Source organism: Crassostrea angulata, chromosome 3, assembly GCF_025612915.1.
Source record: "Crassostrea angulata isolate pt1a10 chromosome 3, ASM2561291v2, whole genome shotgun sequence".
Lineage (NCBI taxonomy): Eukaryota > Metazoa > Mollusca > Bivalvia > Ostreida > Ostreidae > Magallana > Magallana angulata.
Genome location: NC_069113.1, coordinates 51,433,694 through 51,451,313, shown reverse-complemented (window position 1 = coordinate 51,451,313; position 17,620 = coordinate 51,433,694). Strand labels below are relative to the sequence as shown.

The 17,620-nt window shown below is 33.2% G+C and overlaps 3 protein-coding genes across 5 annotated transcripts in view; 1 reads left to right on the top strand and 2 right to left on the bottom strand.

The window, feature by feature from the left end:
- Window positions 1-1,130: 1,130 nt before the first annotated feature.
- Window positions 1,131-6,493, bottom strand: LOC128176565 (serine/arginine-rich splicing factor 6-like). 3 transcript variants are annotated; one of them, XM_052842979.1, is made up of 8 exons: window positions 6,403-6,493; window positions 5,717-5,846; window positions 5,449-5,519; window positions 5,042-5,149; window positions 4,516-4,600; window positions 3,245-3,318; window positions 2,964-3,107; window positions 1,131-2,449 (listed from the first exon to the last, which is right to left on the bottom strand). In XM_052842979.1, exons 2-8 carry the CDS (start codon window positions 5,837-5,839, stop codon window positions 2,170-2,172), a joined length of 885 nt encoding a protein of 294 aa, XP_052698939.1. In that variant the 5' UTR covers window positions 5,840-5,846; window positions 6,403-6,493; the 3' UTR covers window positions 1,131-2,169. The 3 variants fall into 3 exon arrangements, with proteins under 3 accessions (XP_052698939.1, XP_052698941.1, XP_052698940.1); XM_052842981.1 differs by having other exon boundaries at window positions 2,964-3,089; XM_052842980.1 differs by having other exon boundaries at window positions 4,516-4,585.
- A 6,468-nt stretch (window positions 6,494-12,961) lies between these two features.
- The window catches only part of LOC128176570 (ubiquitin-40S ribosomal protein S27a), a 90,564-nt gene continuing 85,905 nt past the window's right edge, over window positions 12,962-17,620 (top strand). Inside the window, exon 1 of the mRNA XM_052842987.1 lies at window positions 12,962-12,972. The gene's annotated coding sequence lies outside the window, so the exon portion shown is untranslated. The remainder of the gene's footprint in view (window positions 12,973-17,620) is intronic.
- Window positions 13,700-15,104, bottom strand: LOC128176569 (glutathione-specific gamma-glutamylcyclotransferase 1-like). Its single transcript, XM_052842985.1, has 3 exons — window positions 14,680-15,104; window positions 14,488-14,523; window positions 13,700-14,356 (listed from the first exon to the last, which is right to left on the bottom strand). The coding sequence occupies exons 1-3, from the start codon at window positions 14,878-14,880 to the stop codon at window positions 13,913-13,915; spliced, it is 681 nt and encodes a 226-aa protein (XP_052698945.1). The 5' UTR covers window positions 14,881-15,104; the 3' UTR covers window positions 13,700-13,912.

Genomic DNA, 17,620 nt, shown 5'->3' with positions numbered 1-17,620 from the left:
GGAGTGTACCCCCTTCTCCTTCAAGGCGGGGGTATAATAAGTTCAACTTTCAGTCATGGAAGGTAAACTAAAATGCAAACTGGTTTCATTAATATTCAAGGGTATCAATTTCGTGTTTCAAGGATATGTAAATTCGTGGCCAATGACCCCATCAATACAAAATGTTAATAGAAATTGCATTTCAATGAACATTTAATTTTGTGGATCAACTTAAAAACGAAATCCATGAAAATTGGTATTCAACGAATATTGATGAAACCACAGTAATTGTTATTATGTTCATAAGGTCCCATTATTCAATTATATGTCGCAATAGCACATAACAAATGCATTGGAGGATTAGACTGTAACTTTAATCACAAAAGTGTGTCAAGGCTATTAAATCTTACATTCTCAGGTATAACATTTATTAAAGTGACCATTAAGTCTGCAGGTCTCTATTTTACCAGAAGTTTACAGATTTTGGCTCCTGGAGCTTGTGTAAACTGAGATTTGACTCTTGCCCCAACCCCCTTTTTTCATAAATTGATGTTTTACAACATCAAATACTTTGGAATCATCATTGTTCGTGCTTAACCCTTGCCCAAAAATTTACATTCCTACCAAAGTATATACATTGTACCAGCATTTGTTCCATATTAATTAAAATTATCCCAATTAAAACCATCAATGAAATTATGTCTCCAAATACCAGAGAAATTTTGGCTACCCACGAACATTGACCCCCACTAATAAAAATAATTCCACAGTAAGCAGGTTTTTCAGTCAGATAATTAGGACTCCAAAATGAAGCTTAAAATGCAAACATGACACTCCCCACGTTCATCGTGGGCTACAGTACTCAGGTGTTTTAATCATTAACGTTTTGGATATTTGGAATGTACAATGTTCACCTTCTTTCATTCTACTTTTGGTATTTAACATCCTTGTACTGCAAAGGTTTGTTGTATGTCATTTTAATTCATCTGGAGAGCTCAATTTGTCCATGATCAAATAAGAAATTATTCAAGTTTCACTCTTTATAGCATATATTCAACCAAGACAAAGCAACCTCCTGATTATTCAAGCCTTTTAGATCTGTTTCAAACAGAATCTTTTTGCATAATTTAAATATTACACAAACCAGCTAATTTTGTTTGTGCTTTTGTTGTTTATTACACACAAATGCATTGCAAAGAATGAAATCTCTGTTGTACTGAACAACATTTGTCAACTTGAATGGTTATAAACAACAGCACTGACCAAAATTTCATTGTAAAATTTATTGACAACATTTAAATTTCTTGGATGAAAAATGTGTCCTTCTACTGGGAAAATACAAATCTTTGACCAAAAATCATCACAAATTGATTTACTACACTAAATTAAAATCTTATTTTTTTAGAGCAAGCTAATAAAACACACACTGTGTAAAAAGCAAAGAAATTATATCCTTAATAAAAAAAAAAAATAACACCCAAAAAGCAAATAATTAAATCAATTTAAACTGTACCATAAATCAAAAGTTTGGGTGATAGTTAATTCTTTTATCATTGATCAACTGCCGCCTTTCAGACTTTCATTACATGAAATACAAGTGACTTTGTTTTGTTCCATGCTAAGTACTTTTCAATTTTAATATAATGGTAAACACAACAATGCAAGTTCCAAAAAAAAAAAAAAAAGAGAGAAAATGAAATATAAAACATGCTCTGTATGTATCACAATGAAAAATGAAGAAATGCATAAAACATGGTTTGAAATAATACAGATACAATAATTGATAGATTGTATTATGATTAAAATATTAACAAAAATATCCCCAGTCACCATGTTGTTTGTTTGTCCAATCTTTGTCTGGGGGGTGACATGAGACATCAGTGTGACCTGATACAGCTCTGTAACACAGAGTAAGGATGACAATACTAAGACCATCTTGTGCAGTTACATGAACTGTGAATGGTGTTTTTATCAATGGACAATAATATGCAATGTATCTAAACAAAATTATCAAACACATACTGAACATACATGAAGGTAAAAACCAAGATTTTTAAATCGTTATCCTATCACTTAGTTTTTCGGTTATACTTGTAATTATCTTTGAAGATTCTTGTGTTCTCCTATTTACAATGTTACTTTACAACTTTTTAGGATACTCTAACTTTGAGTTCCTTGAGTTAAATAACACTAGTTCTCATCCTTATCGTCCTTGTCTCCAGGACTTGGGGAACGAGACTTTGACCTTGACCTAGACCTGGACTTAGACTTGGACTTAGATGGGGACTTGGACCTGGATCTGGATTTGGACCTGGACTTAGATCTGGACTTGCGTGCTGGTGACTTAGACTTGGACTTGGACTTGCTGCGGCTACTGCGGCTTCTGCTGCGACTCCTTGACCTACTGCCTGACCTAGACCTACGTCGTGACCTTGACCTACTTCTGGATCTAGAGGCACTTCTACTGATACTGAAAACAATATGAATAAGTTTACAATTACAAACTAATACTTTCATGTATAAAATCATTCACTGAAAAAAAAGTAGAGAGAGAATGTGGGAGGTTTTTAATGGCAAGTCTATCAGCTTCATGAACCAATCTATCCAGAAGGGTTAAGTTTTTTTAAGCCATGTTATTTTTGCCACCTCTTAAAAAAATACAACTTTCCCTTCTTAATAAGCTCTATTTCAAATTTGCTAAATCACAATGAAGAAGAATGTGGTGAAAATAGAACAGCTAAAAAAATTGCAGAATACTGTAATCAATTAGTGATGGTATTTCGGTATAAGTGTAGATAAAAAAAATAGCTGATACTAAAAAGTTAAGGATTAACAAAGGACAAAAAACTCATTCGAAAATAAATGCATTCTATTGAATTCAACTATGCATCCAAAAGAATGTTACTAAGAAAAATTATTTATGAAAAAGTGAGTACTTATAGCTAGCTATGTACTTATTTATAACTACTTAGTTTCGACAGTACCTTCTGCGTCTGCTGCTGCGTTTTGGTTTGTCTTCTACCAATTTGATCTTCCTCCCATTGATTTCTGTTCCATCCAACTTGCTTACGGCATTCTTCATGTCAGAGTAAGAGGCAAATTCCACAATTCTGTCAAAGGAAAGGGAGCTTAACAAGGAGCGGTGGTCACCCACAGCTTCCATGGTTTTTTTTAATTTATCATTTTAAAAATCTTAAGGTACTCCTTTATCACAGCAGAGAGAAGTCAGGAGAACACTTCATTGAACAAAAGAATATACCCTCACCCTTCATTTTTGTGTTCCTTGTGGGCGTCGGCATACGTGACCTCCCCTGCTTGTCTCATGTAGTCTTTCAGGTCCTTAAAACCAAAGAAACAAAATGACTTCTGCATACAGACATACAGTGAGATTGATGATGATGAGGTGTGATGTGTCTGATTATACAGTCCCCGTCTTACCATTATTCAGGACTCACCTGACTTCTACTTGTACTTATAACATGAAAAAGTAAAAATTCAATGTTATCTATCCATTCCATACAAAGTATAACTCTATCAGGGCTTTGTTTTGTATTCATTTTATTACTGAAAGCTTATTCAGCAGAATGCAAACTTGCTTTTACAGATTACATTTCGCTAAGCCCTGATATCATTAAAACAGCATGGAAAACCAATTACCTCCACTGCTGTACTCTGTACCCTAAAAGCGCCCCCTACTGTAAGCGTGGTGGCATGATTGCCCAGCTCGTCCTCACAGTGAAACCAGGAAACCTTATTTTCATTGTAGATGTAAGAGTTTCATTCTACCATGAAAATCAAAGGCAGGAACCCAGTAATAGGAAGTGTGGTCACCTTCGAGGAGAAACCCCAAAGAGAAATGCAAAATCCTGCGATCAATGTGCTGAGGCTTTCCCCGTGAGCCAATTATATGAGAAGGCTGCGGATAGTCTGGACAAAGCCTTCGGGAGGAGGGAGGAGGAGGAGGCATAGCCTGGCCAGACCTCAAGATTTACAACGTGACTGAGACCGGATAGCACCCTGAACCTGATCATGTGACCCTCTCGTCTTTCAGCACTCTCGTCTAATGAGGCTGCGAGGTTTTATGAAAATACATTATACATGTTATTATGCTGCAAATCTGGGAGACATTCAATTCTACATCAAATCAGTCTTTTATCTTAAATATTACACAGAATTTGACAGTACTGCTCAGCAACATAAATAAAAACATTAACAGGTGGCTGTCTGCATGAAAAAAAAAGCCTAACAAAAACACGTAGTCTGGGTTCATCTTAGCATGGTCTCCTGCATATCAAAAATATCTAGCGCCGATGTTGATTATTCCTCATTATATAAAATCCCTGTAAACTACCAAGTGACCTAGCTAACAACTAACATAATTGGCTCAAATTTGTAACTAAATCATCAATCCATGACGGAAATATATAAATATGTGATTACAATCAAAGAATGTTAATTGAAGCTGCAAGTAATTGCTTGAATATGATCAAATTCAAGTGAAATTGGCCATCAAATCCAGGTTAACTAAAAGCTTACCTGCCAGCTGACCCGAGAACTCAGGTTTTCAACAATCAACCTATATTCTGTTCTGGTAGGTGGTCCGTACCTGTTGGAAGCACGACTAAAAGTATAGTTTAAGGATGTTCTCAGGTGATAGTGAATTCTTTTGAGTGCTGACATACATCACATTGCTGGACAAATTTTTCTGGTTCATCAAAGTAATATAAAACTTGCACACATACATGTATACATGTACTTCCAAAAATTTTAATTCATTATAATAACTAGAGTACCCCTCACCTTTTTCAGCTAAACAAATCTCTGAAGTTAACCCCCCTCCATTTTTATAAAACATATACTAAAAGTAAAATACATGTATATGTGCCTCATAACCTCATTGCAATTTGGGGTATTTATCATTCCAATGAAAACCTAAAACATTGAACAAAAGATTGACTTTTCATGGCCTTATACTGAAGCTGTTATCTGAGTTCACTACAGAACTAGGAAGATTATCTTAAATATTGTCCTCATGAAATACAAGGGGGTTCCCCACACTCACTTGTCTCTTCCACCGCCCCCACGACTCCTGCGGGCTGGAGGGTAGTCACGGTAACTATTCCTTCTGTCGTCTCCGCGAGGACCTCCACGTGCATGCTCTACGATCACTCTGCAAAACAAAATCAATCATTTTTCATCAATAAGCAACCTCTCACTTAGAAAATGTTATTTCATTTATTAAAGACAATAAATTCTAACAATCACTCTGCAAAAACAAAAGCATTGTCAACATAATATAAAGAGAACATCCTCTCACCTGATAAAAAGTACGTTACTCTGTACAGAAAATAAATAATTTAGGGGGGGGGGGGATACTTTCAAGAGTATAGCTGAAGATTTTTATTTGAATTTACATGATCAACTACCTATCTGACTTAAAAGTAATACATCTATATGTCATTATTTTACCTTTCACCAGCCAGATCTTTTCCATTCAGTTCGTAGACAGCATCATCTGCATCACGATAATCTTCAAATTCCTGCAAAAACAAGGACATATTCTTAAACATGCAATCATACACTCTCATTTTAATCAACTCTATCTAATTAATAAATTGTTCAGAAACAGTTATTTCTATATAAAAAAAAACAAAAAAAAAAACAACTGACTGATTTTGTTTTTTTCCTCCATAAAAGTGACTGACCAACAGAACCTCATTTTAACAGATCAACTTACAACAAAGCCATATCCATTTTTCAACATAACATCCCGTAACCGTCCATATCCTTTGAAAAATCTTTCAACATCTCTTTCTCTGGCATGATGGGATAATCTTCCTATGTAAACACGGGTTCCCATTCTGTTTCTGAAAATATAATATTGTATTTAAAATTTATCATCATGCAGATAGATCTTCATTGACATGTGATGTATAAACATAAAATAAACGAAAAACGCATCATTTCGGAAGATGTGACTACATATCTTTCTTAACTTACAGAATATTGTATTTGAAAACTAAGGCGCAAATCGGAGATTATGGATTTTTTTTTTTTGCTCAGGTTCTAAGCGGCTTTTTCACAAAGGAAGTGACGCTCTTTCTAAATTTTATTATCAGGCACTTCATTCGCCTTTATTTACATTTATTTGTTGTTAGATAAGTTAAAATATATAATGCAGCACCCATATATGGTTAGGTTTATAAAATAGAGCGTTGCAAGCAAAAAGCCGCATAAATCAAACCGGAAGTTCAATCACGCTTGTTTCGCCATTCAATAAGCTTAGATTATTTTGATGTGAAAGTCAATTTAGACCACAAAACTCATTTAGTTATCGTTAAAAATGTTCTAGTATATATTTTCTACGGATAATACAAAGTATTTTTCGTAATGTTTATGTCTAAATGACCAAGAAAATCCTACCTTGCAAGTGGAAGTTTTCAGTACGTGTCCCTTGCTCTAATCAACGTCAGTCCCACGCTTAAAACATGGAAGCGTTGCATGCTTTTTTTTTAATTCATCATATTTTTTTATTTCTATAATAACAATATATCTCTAGTAGTTTTCCAGTTAAGATATTTAAAAAAATCTCTTAAACGCAAAATAAATTTGAATATTATTTCCGATAACTCACGGAAATCTCCGAAGGAAAAACTACGTGGTGGATCGTAAAATTACTCAAATATAGGCACGTATACATAGTACATCGCTATATAGTGATTCCTATACTGTCAGTGATTATGTGCACACCGAACATTCTACAGGACCCGCATAAAAAATCTATCCCTGAAAAGATTACTTTTATCAATGACCACATTAATGTAAGTAAGAAAATTGAGATGGTAGTAAATTGCTTACATGTATATAGCCGATAGGCTAACGTTACCTGGTTTTTTGGTGGTTTTTTTACATTATCACGCAGAGAGAGAGAGAGAGAGAGAGAGAGAGAGAGAGAGAGAGAGAGAGAGAGAGAGAGAGAGAGAACTAATCACATTTTATGTAAAAGAATCAAGAATATATTAAATGAGAGATATCCAAAACAGTATTGTTCAAGTGCATTCTATGTGGTACAAATGCATGAGTGGGTTTTCACTTATCAATACCTATTATATTGTAATTCTGCCAAGTAAATTCAACATTTTCAACATTAATAAATTGATTTATCTACAGCATCAGTGGATTTGCTTGACAGCATCATCTGAATAACTGCACATATCAAATTTGATTATTTATAGTTAAACTAATTCAAGATACTGTATCATTAATTTAATTCAGTTGATAGAAAAATACGCACATCAGCAAAATAACAGAGACCAAGACTCACAATGACAGAGAACCAAACAAAGGAGTACCAATGAAGTCAAGAAAATGTGATGACTTCAAATCAAAGAGATACTAGCAATTGACTGACTGACTGACTGGCTCTGTTAATTATAATTTACATGTATACTAGTAGAAAAGATTATTTAGTTTTATAATGAAATGCATAATGATGATAATATACTTACTTACAACAAACCATATAAACAAAATGTTTACTGAAAAAAGTGACATGTATATGAAATGATGGATATGGCTAGTGCCTGCTTGAACTCGCCCATTATATAAGTCACTCCTTCAATAAGTGTTAGTGTAATGCATTGCAACCTACAGCAGAATCTACGGAATCGTATTAGGGTCGCAGCAGTATTTTTTATTAATTTGTTATAACAGATTAATAATTTGTTATAACAGATTATCAATTTGTTATAACAAATTAGTAATTTGATATAACAAATTAATAATTTGTTATAACAAGTTATCAATCTGTTATAACAAATTAATAATTTGTTTTAACAAATTAATAATAGCATACAGATATCATAGCATTGCATAGAAATCTCATAGCATTACCTTTTTATACTACTTTTTGGTAAAATGCTCTCTAACGATATATGATATTACATGATATGGTATGCAGTGCTAGGTTTTATTATGCTATGATGAATGAGAATCAAATGATATGCTATAAGGTCCAATCCTATGCAATGTAATTCCAATGATATGTTTACAGTTATCTAATTCCATAACATAGCATTGGAATTACATTATATACCATCGGAATTTTATAGCATATAATTTGATTTTCATTCACCAAAGCATAGCATCATTTAGCCTTTTATATCCATAACATTGAATAGTATCGAAATATCATAGCATATCATTATATGCTTTTGTTTTAGTAAATTTATATAAAATGCTTTATGAAGATATATGATATTACATGATATGGTATGCTGTGCTAGGTTTTGTTATGCTATGATGAATGAGAATCAAGTGATATGCTATAAGATTCCAATGTTATGTCATACGATTTTAATGCTATGTTATTTAAATTTCATTGCATAGCATCGATATACATTATAAAGCAATTGAATCCTATAGCATTTCATATGATTCTCACTGATCATCGCATTGCTTACCATATCATTAAGCATTTCGTTTCAATTTAATATAGCATAGCATAGAAATCTTACAGAATTCCATAGGAATCTCATATCATTGCATATGAATCTCGAAACATTACTCGAATCTCATAGCACAGCATAGCATGAGATTGTAATAGATATGGATAAAATGACGGTCAAATATCATACCATAGCAATGGAATCTCATTACAAAACATTGAAAATATCATAGCATACCAAAAAATAGTATAAAAATGCAATACTATGATATCTCTCTGCTATTATTAATTTGTTAAAACAAATTAGTAATTTGTTATAACAAATAAGTATTTTGTAATAACAAATTATTAATTTGTTATATCAAATTACTAATTTGTTATAACAAAATACTAATTTGTTATAACAAATTAATAATTTGTTATAACAAATTGATAATTTGTTATAACAAATTTATAATCTGTTATAACAAACTATTAATTTGTTATAACAAATTACTAATCTGTTATATCAAATTACTAATTTGTTATTATATAAATACTGCCTGTTTGGGAGGGTAACAGTTGAAATTGACACCCCGAGAAAACCATTGTCAACCGACGCGAAGCGGAGGTTGACAATGGTTTTCGAGGGGTGTCAATTTCAACTGTTATCCTCCCAAACAGGCACTATTTATTTTGTTATACTGAATGTCTTTTTAAAAATTTCAAGAAAATTTTACTGCTTTTATATAGGAATAACGTGAATTCTACAGCGAACCGTACGCGCATAATTTTCGCGCATGTAATATTTTTTAATGTTACCCGTTGCCAAGTGCGTTGCTAACACTGAGGTTAATAGTAAATATTATTAACTGCGTCTTAACCAATCAGATTTCAGTATTTGACATGAAAGTATAACAATATATAAATAGTGCATGTTTGGGAGGGTAACAAATGAAATTGACACCCCGAGAAAACCATTGTCAACCGACGCGAAGCGGAGGTTGACAATGGTTTTCTCGGGGTGTCAATTTCAACTGTTACCCTCCCAAACAGGCACTATTTATTTTGTTATACTGAATGTCTTAATTTTACTGCTTTCATATAGGAATAACGTGAATTCTACAGCGAACCGTACGCGCATAATTTTCGCGCATGTTACAATTTTTAATGTTACCCGTTGCTAAGTGCGTTGCTAACGCTGAGGGTAATAGAAAGGATTATGAACTGCGTCTTCACCAATCAGATTTCAGTATTTAACATGAAAGTATAACAAAACAAATTGATAATCTGTCATAACAAATTACTAATTTGTTATAACAAATTACTAATCTGTTACAACAAATTAATAATTTGATATAACAAATTACTAATCTGTTATAACAAATTAACAAAAAATACTGCTGCGGCCCTAATACGCTTCCGTAGGAATCTGAAGATTTTTTTTCAAAGTAAAAGTTTATTCTCTGTTTTATGGCCCGGTTAAAACAGGAATACTCAGCGATATATCGATTGACACCCCCACCCACACACCCACCCATTCCCAAATGGACATCAGATGGTGGAAAGCCACCCAGAGGACAAATGAAAGAACTATGGGGAACAACCACACAGGGAACAAGAATGTGGGAAGGCTGAATTTAGTCCAAAGCATTGAAGGTGTCAGCCTTTTATGCCAAGTATCTTGTATATAACCAAGGAAGAGTAACTAATTAGTTATTTGATTGTAGATATATACTAGTCATAAAGATGATTGTTTGACTTAAAGAAACCGTTAAATTTACGATTTTTGAATTTATATAATCGATTTACTCGGGAATATCCTTTTTCAATGTGCCAGATTTATACTTGCATAACTACTAGTATCTAATTTTAATTAGAAACAACATGATGCATACGTTCATAGTTGACTATACTGTTTACAAAATATAGTTAACGATTCGTTTGCCATTGTTTTCATCTGTGAAACCATATTTAATGGTTGTGAGATAAGCTAAGTTTATATATCTGTAAATAATCGTTAACAATAGATTTTGCTGAAAAATAAAGATTTAAATCTGTAAACTATAATTTACATTCGTTAACTAGAGTTAATTAAGAGCTATTAATCATTGTTTCACAATTTATAAAAACTATATTTATCAGATGCACCTTTTTTTCCCGAATCGAATTGATTGTTTTCAGTGTTAATTTATAACTACTGTTTACACTTCTGAAACATTAACTATTGATTAAATAGTTGAAGGTCGTTACCTATCGTTTTCTTAAAACTATGTTTAGCTCATTTTCGTCAATTTGGCGTGCCATATTCATCCAGCCAATCCATTTCGGTTGCTCGGGACAGCTCTCATTTCTATCTTTCATGAATCAAAGTAACTTTATACCAGATCTTTAGGACAATGACAAATGCGGTATTTTCCAGTCATTTTAACCTTCACCAGATAGTTTGTATTTGTGACCTTTTTAGCTTGAAACAAAGTGTATATTTGTAGATTTCATCGACTTGTATAGTTACTATTTAATATAATCAAAATAGTTTGGGTATCAAGCTATGCTGGTCTGCATTTGATTACATGTTGACTCTATATGAGGTTAAGTTCTTATAGTGTGGGTAGTTAATTGAAACAAATATATAATGTGGTCAATGGGAATTATTTTGATACAATGCAAATGTTTTGCAGGAAAATTGCACATTGCATTTTACCTGAAACCTTTGCTTCACAGTTACAACAACGATATTATAAGATCCTGGTTCAACGGAATCAATAACAATCTTATTTTAAGCAAGGCTAATTTCATGAATTGGAAATAAAAATAAACAAGATAGATTGCATCATTCTTTTAATTATCGATTATGATAAAAATCAAACAACAACTTTTCTTTTAGGATTCAAACCAAGTTGGAAAACACCTCATACCTATATATCATATATTTACTACGCACAAAAAATGTTTCGGTTTCAAATCATAGCTTGACTTTCATGTGTGTGATTAAGCACATTACTATGTCAAACAACATAAAAAACCAAAGACCATTCATCAGAATTCCTGTAAATTTTGTCCCGACATTCCATGATGTTAGACTTTTTACAGATGAAACATGGTCATCACTCCAAGTATACAAACGTGAAAAGTGATCGGATAACAAGTACACTTCCATGCTGTCGAAAATCGTTTATTGGTAACACTTTGTCGTATAACCATTTAAGGGAATTTTGATGATATCGAACTAAATATAAGACAGGGAGCAAACGGGGAAGAAAATATAAACAATATGCATTCTTTTAAATAGAAAGTTAGTACATTATTGATTTAGTTCAAATTGAGAATGTTACCACAGATCAGATTAACTCATGTAAGTCAAGAATACACTGGACGAAGTACTGATGAAATTACGACGCAATAAGAAACGTACGTGGTATCAATATTATCAAACTAGGCTTTTAATGATCATCGGAGCAGGTTTTTAATAAAACCGGGTTTAATGACGTGTGTCAGAATCCCCTAGATGACTGTTGCATACTTGTGTTAATGAATTGATTCGATATATATTACTAGATTAAGAACAGTCATAGATAATATGTATGATAACAATTACAGATATGTATTGATAGACTGAGATTGTAAGACGTACATTCAAAATTCCTTCATATTATGTATTTTGTATCTAGTAATCATCCTCATAGAACCAGTAGCTTTAAAGGATTCAGTTTCTAGAACACTTCCTTATCTGTCACATAAAGTTGCCCACTACATGTTCTAGTATATATACAATATACACCTGCTTGCTTCATTGAGCAAAAATGAATAATAGTAGTAGATAATTGAATTACAATTATTCGAAGTTTCGGTTTTACAACGAAAAGATACTTCTCCTTAAGGAGATCGATAAGTTTCAGTATTTTCCCAACACAAATAGGACTCTGACTTCATTGGGTATTCCCAGCGTCTACCCTTGTCATTAACAACCCTTTTTTCTGCTTTATTATTAAAAATTAGAACTGTAAAACGCCACAACTTCAATTAAAATAAAAGTTTATGAAATGAATGCAACAAACGTTTCCAATTCCTTGTTCTCGATACACATTCTAATTTATTTTCAATCATTGAGGAATCGAGCGGTGTTGAATTACTACAGGAACATATCACTAATCCACGTATCAGACGCGACCTTGTCTCGCAAGTAGAGCAAAACATTGTATTTATTTATTTATTTAAAAGAGATTTTACTATCTCTATTGTATATTTCTTTCATAAGAATTGTAAGGTATGCGAAAATGACTAAACCGTTAACACTTTACTGAATGTATAGCTGGCCAATTTTAATGAAAACCCTTTAAACCCCCAAAGGTGACATTCAGTTAAACCTATAATATTTTAACCTAAGTGATTTTTAATGGGACCCATTTCCCTCCCCCCTTTAATTGTTGCAAATACAAAGCTTCAGTAGTAAGTATTAAATACTATACATCAATTCCTCATAAATGTAGTTTGCTGTAACAAATGGCATATGAGATATCCTGTGACAAGTAAGTGAAGGTACTTATTTTCGCACTGTTTGATAAAGGAAACATTATCACGTAATTTTCTCACAAATAATTATGAAATTTCTCTCTCTAACAATAGATTAACTTAATTCTTGTGAAAAATATCCTACTTATTTTCCTTTATTGAAGTGCTTTTAAACTGCATACTCGAATAATCATCCTCAATTGCACTTACATGGGATAAAGCTTTATTATTTTAAAATCAAATATCACCGTTCAATTTGTATTGCATAGGATCCATTAATAGCCGAATATGAAAAGGCAAGATTTACTAGTGATAATTATTTATCAAAATGCGCTGTACATTCATCACTTCTGTGTGTAGAATTTTATTCTAACAATAGCATCTCACCTCACCGGTCAAAATAACAACACAACAATTCAAAACAAACAAGGAAACATTTTGAGCCGATCTAGCATATTCTATCGATCAATCGATACTGCATTTAATTGCATTTTAAATATGCTTAAAGTTTGGATCTTTAAATTTAGGACTATGAAGGTGGCATTGAAATGAATTCTATCAAATTTATGAAGTAGATTTTATATGTCAGCTTAATAAAAGCAAAATTATTTTGCATAAAACCTTGGTGATACGCGGCACGACAACTATATCATATATTCCTGGTAAGGCGAAAGAATTAATCAATATTAAGTTTATTTTTACCATTTGTTTTTAAAAGTTTTTAGGGATATTTTAAATACATATGCTAGATAAAAGTAGAAAAAAAAGAAGAAGAAGAAGAGAGTTAGTTTCTTGTTTATTTTTACTTTGCCAACTTATTGCAAACATACAATTTCATGCAGATTGTTTATATTGTTCAATTTTTGATGAAACGGTAGCAATATAGATTAACAGGATAGAGAGTTCGAATAATGACATCAAACATTTTTAACAATAAAAAGCATAACAAAACAATAATAATAAGAGCAACGTACATTTGTTGAGACATTTAGAAAATCAAATATCATGATGGTTTATACCATTCAGTTGTTCGTAGTTGATTTGAACTGTCCGCGAACGATTACTCAATTTTGCGGTGACTTTTTTATCGAGCAAAAATAAATGTTCGTCGTCCTCGTTTGGAAAATGTGTTCTTACGTAGTCTGCAAGTTTGATGACGTATTCTGCATTGGTTCCAGCGCGGCCTTGGGCACCGACAACCTGTGTAGCTATGTGTTCTACGTCATCATGAGGATGATCACAAATCTGTCCCACATAGAGGTCGTTGTCAGGGGTAGCTGTAAATACAGTGACCTCGGACTGGACACCATATTCATCGTAGAACGTGGTCTGAATTGAGATGTAACCACCGAGCACTGTTTCCCGTGTATCCAATATCTGTTTGGCATTCTCAATGTCTGATGCACCCTTAATGGTAAACATCACACCGCTCAGTGTTTTCTAAAATATATATAATCTATGTCTAAATCATTGTTGATATTCAGATAATTGCATGACTGTGGGGAAAATTACTAAGATTGAATTTTAAAGTGATTTATCGTGAAATTATATCATTTTGATATTTCACTCACTTCTTCAGCTTTGTGTATTATGGCCACTCGTCCAGGCTGCATAGGAAAGATAAACATGCATGAATGTTACAAATTAAAAACTATTTCTTCTTAATATTTATGCAACATAATTAAGTTGGGTTAAAACCCCAAAGGAAACAAGTCAAAACTCCAAAGTCTTATAGACAGAAAACTGCTCTCTAGAGTGAGTACCTTTCCTTCTGTCCCACGATGAGTCTTGTTGTTCTGCCAGAATTTTCTCTGGAACCCTTTGATATGACCATGATCACGACTAGAATAATTAAAGTTCACTTTCCACAGAAGAGACCCGTAACCAAACACTTTGAAGACCAGAGTTTGGTTTTCTTGGTCTTCTTCATTGATATCACTCAACAAGTCTGCTTTCTTTGACATTGTGTTTCATATGAAAATGTGCGTTGTCCTCTGTAGAGATACATGTTTATATAGACTCTTGCACTGCAATACATTTCGCATGAAATTTTTCTTAGTTGAGAAAAAGGATACAACTAAGCGCCTGTCCATGAAATCAGTTTCAGTTTTCGCTTGCATGCAAATAATCCCGAAAATGAAAACTTGTTACGTCCCAAATCAAAAGATTTGATGACTTTAATGTATATATAGGCGGTGTTTTATTTTAGTGCCACGTCGTTTGCACTTTAAAAATTTTCATCTTTCAATCATACATTCACATTGGTTTTTTTAAAAAGTTGTCATTTTAACTTGGTATTTTAAAGTATAACTACTCAAAAATAAAATATAAACACTTAATTACCAAAACATTGACAAATGAAAAGCACAATTTTTCTTAGTTCTTATAAATAAAGAAATAAACGCGTTATTGAAAATGGACGGCACATCATAAAAAATTGATTTTGGAGCAAGTTTGTTTTAAAACTACATTCAGGTTTTGAAAAAAAAAACACCAATAAAAGGACAGTGTTATCTGGATAAATGATAACATTTATCAACAGTGGTTATTATTTTTCATTGAGGTCTTTATAGATTGGGACCTAATTCTTGGTAATATAACCTCATAAATAATAAACAGCCCGGGGGATTTAAATTACCAGAAAATATTATGACAAAATGGAATACAAAAGCACTCTAAGTTAAACTTGTGTTCAGATAATCAGCCAGTTCATTCATTCACACAATGTTATGAATTCATATGGGACAAGAGGAAAATTATGAAACATTCATTACAAATATACTGGTCGGAGATACATACATAAATACAAGGTAAAGCTATTAAATTGTGAACTTAATGTCTACTTTAGCAAATATGCTCTTCTGGCCAATGGTGTTTACTGCAACCTAATTTATAAAAAGACAATATATCACAAAATACATACTCTTCTTAATAAATTTTTAGCATGAATAACTAACTTAAACTGTTTAATGTCAGAATGATGCAATGACGAGGTTTAACTTGTGTATACAATGCAATCGGCAGGCGCGGATCCAGAATTTTTTTCCAGGGGGGGTCGAACCTTTTCAGAAAACCAAACCCAATATATAAAATGTTCACCCTTTTATTTTTCAACTCAAGAACGAAACGCCCTAGATGACCACTCTATCACGTACGGAACTTTTTTTTTGGTTGTAAGCGTCATTTAGCTAAAAAGACTTGACTGAAATAATCTTCGTTTCCCTTGCCTGATAAATGATTGTACTATTTCCTTTTGGTCAATCTCTAATGAATGATGAAGATGCATTAGTGCTTGCCCAGTTAATCTGTCCTCTTGCATAGTACTACGCATATAACTTTTGATGCGTCTTAATCCAGAAAAGGATCTTTCAGCCTCACATGTTGTGATAGGTAACACACATCCAATGTGCAGAAGAATTTTTACGTTCGGAAAAACGTCCCCATCGACAAAGTTGAAAAGAAAGATCAAATTACAGAGCTTTTCTGAGGTTTCTTTGCTCATGTTAACACAATATCTTTTCCAATCTGCAAGTTCCTTCTCCAAGTCCTTTACAGAAAGACAAGGTAGGTCGCTCTCCCAAAATGTAAGTTCTGAGGCAGGTTTGGACAATTCCTCTTGTGAGAGATTTGTCATATTGATAGGCAACAAAGTGCATATTGAATATGCCACCAGATCTTCTTTCTGAAACCTTGAATTTAATTCACTGAGAAGAAAGTCCAGAAATGGAATGGCCACGACAGATCTATAATAATCTTTGGGATTAGTTGTGGAGACATTTTCCCTGTGTTGTTGCTTTGAGCAAACCCTTGGAATTTTAATCACTATATCAATGCCATCTGCAATTTGTTTGGCGTCTTCAAAGCAAGACTCAAATTCCGTATCTACCGCTGTACGAATTTCTTTGATTCTATCAACGTGTTCCTCGATTAGCTTACTTGCAGTGAAAATGTCAATATCTCTCTTCTGAAGTTTGAGAGTTAAAGGTTTTATTGTGTCTAGGACGTACCTTACAAACACAAATGTTATCAACACAGAGAAGGACGTCAACGAAGCCAAAGGTCCCTGTGCTGTCACTTTAGTTTGTCTATCCCAAGACCAGTCTTCACTGGTACTTTCATCAAGGTTTTGATTGATAATGTGCTGAAGACATTTGATGGCGAACTTGTACATAGTGTAAAACACATCAAAGCAGATATGACGTTCAACCCACCTAGTCTTACAGAGTCCTACTAGTTTCTTTTTGGAAAAATCTACTGACCCATCATTTTCTATAATATTTTCAAAAAACCCTTGTCTTTTGGGGGAACTGTCAAAGAAAATAAACACTGAATTAAGGACATCTATCATATTCCTTACAAGAGGTAATTTGCAGGCTGAAGCAACGCTCAGATTCAACACATGACTCCGACAATGTGTAAACAAAGCTAATTGGTTTACAGATCGACTTCATTCGTCCCTGACACCCCCGTTTTTCCGATGCCATTGCTGCTGCACCATCGTATGCTTGCCCTCGCATGTTCTCAATTGGAATTGCAAGCGAGCGGAGGATTTCAATGAGTTTATTAGCAATTGCTTCCCCTGTAGTTCTGCCTATATTTGAAAAGTCAAGGAATTCCTCCTTAATGGTGGCAGGGTTTTCTCTAGTATCTAGAAATCTGAGACACAAGACTAAAACTTCTTTGTTAGCATATTTGTCTGTTACC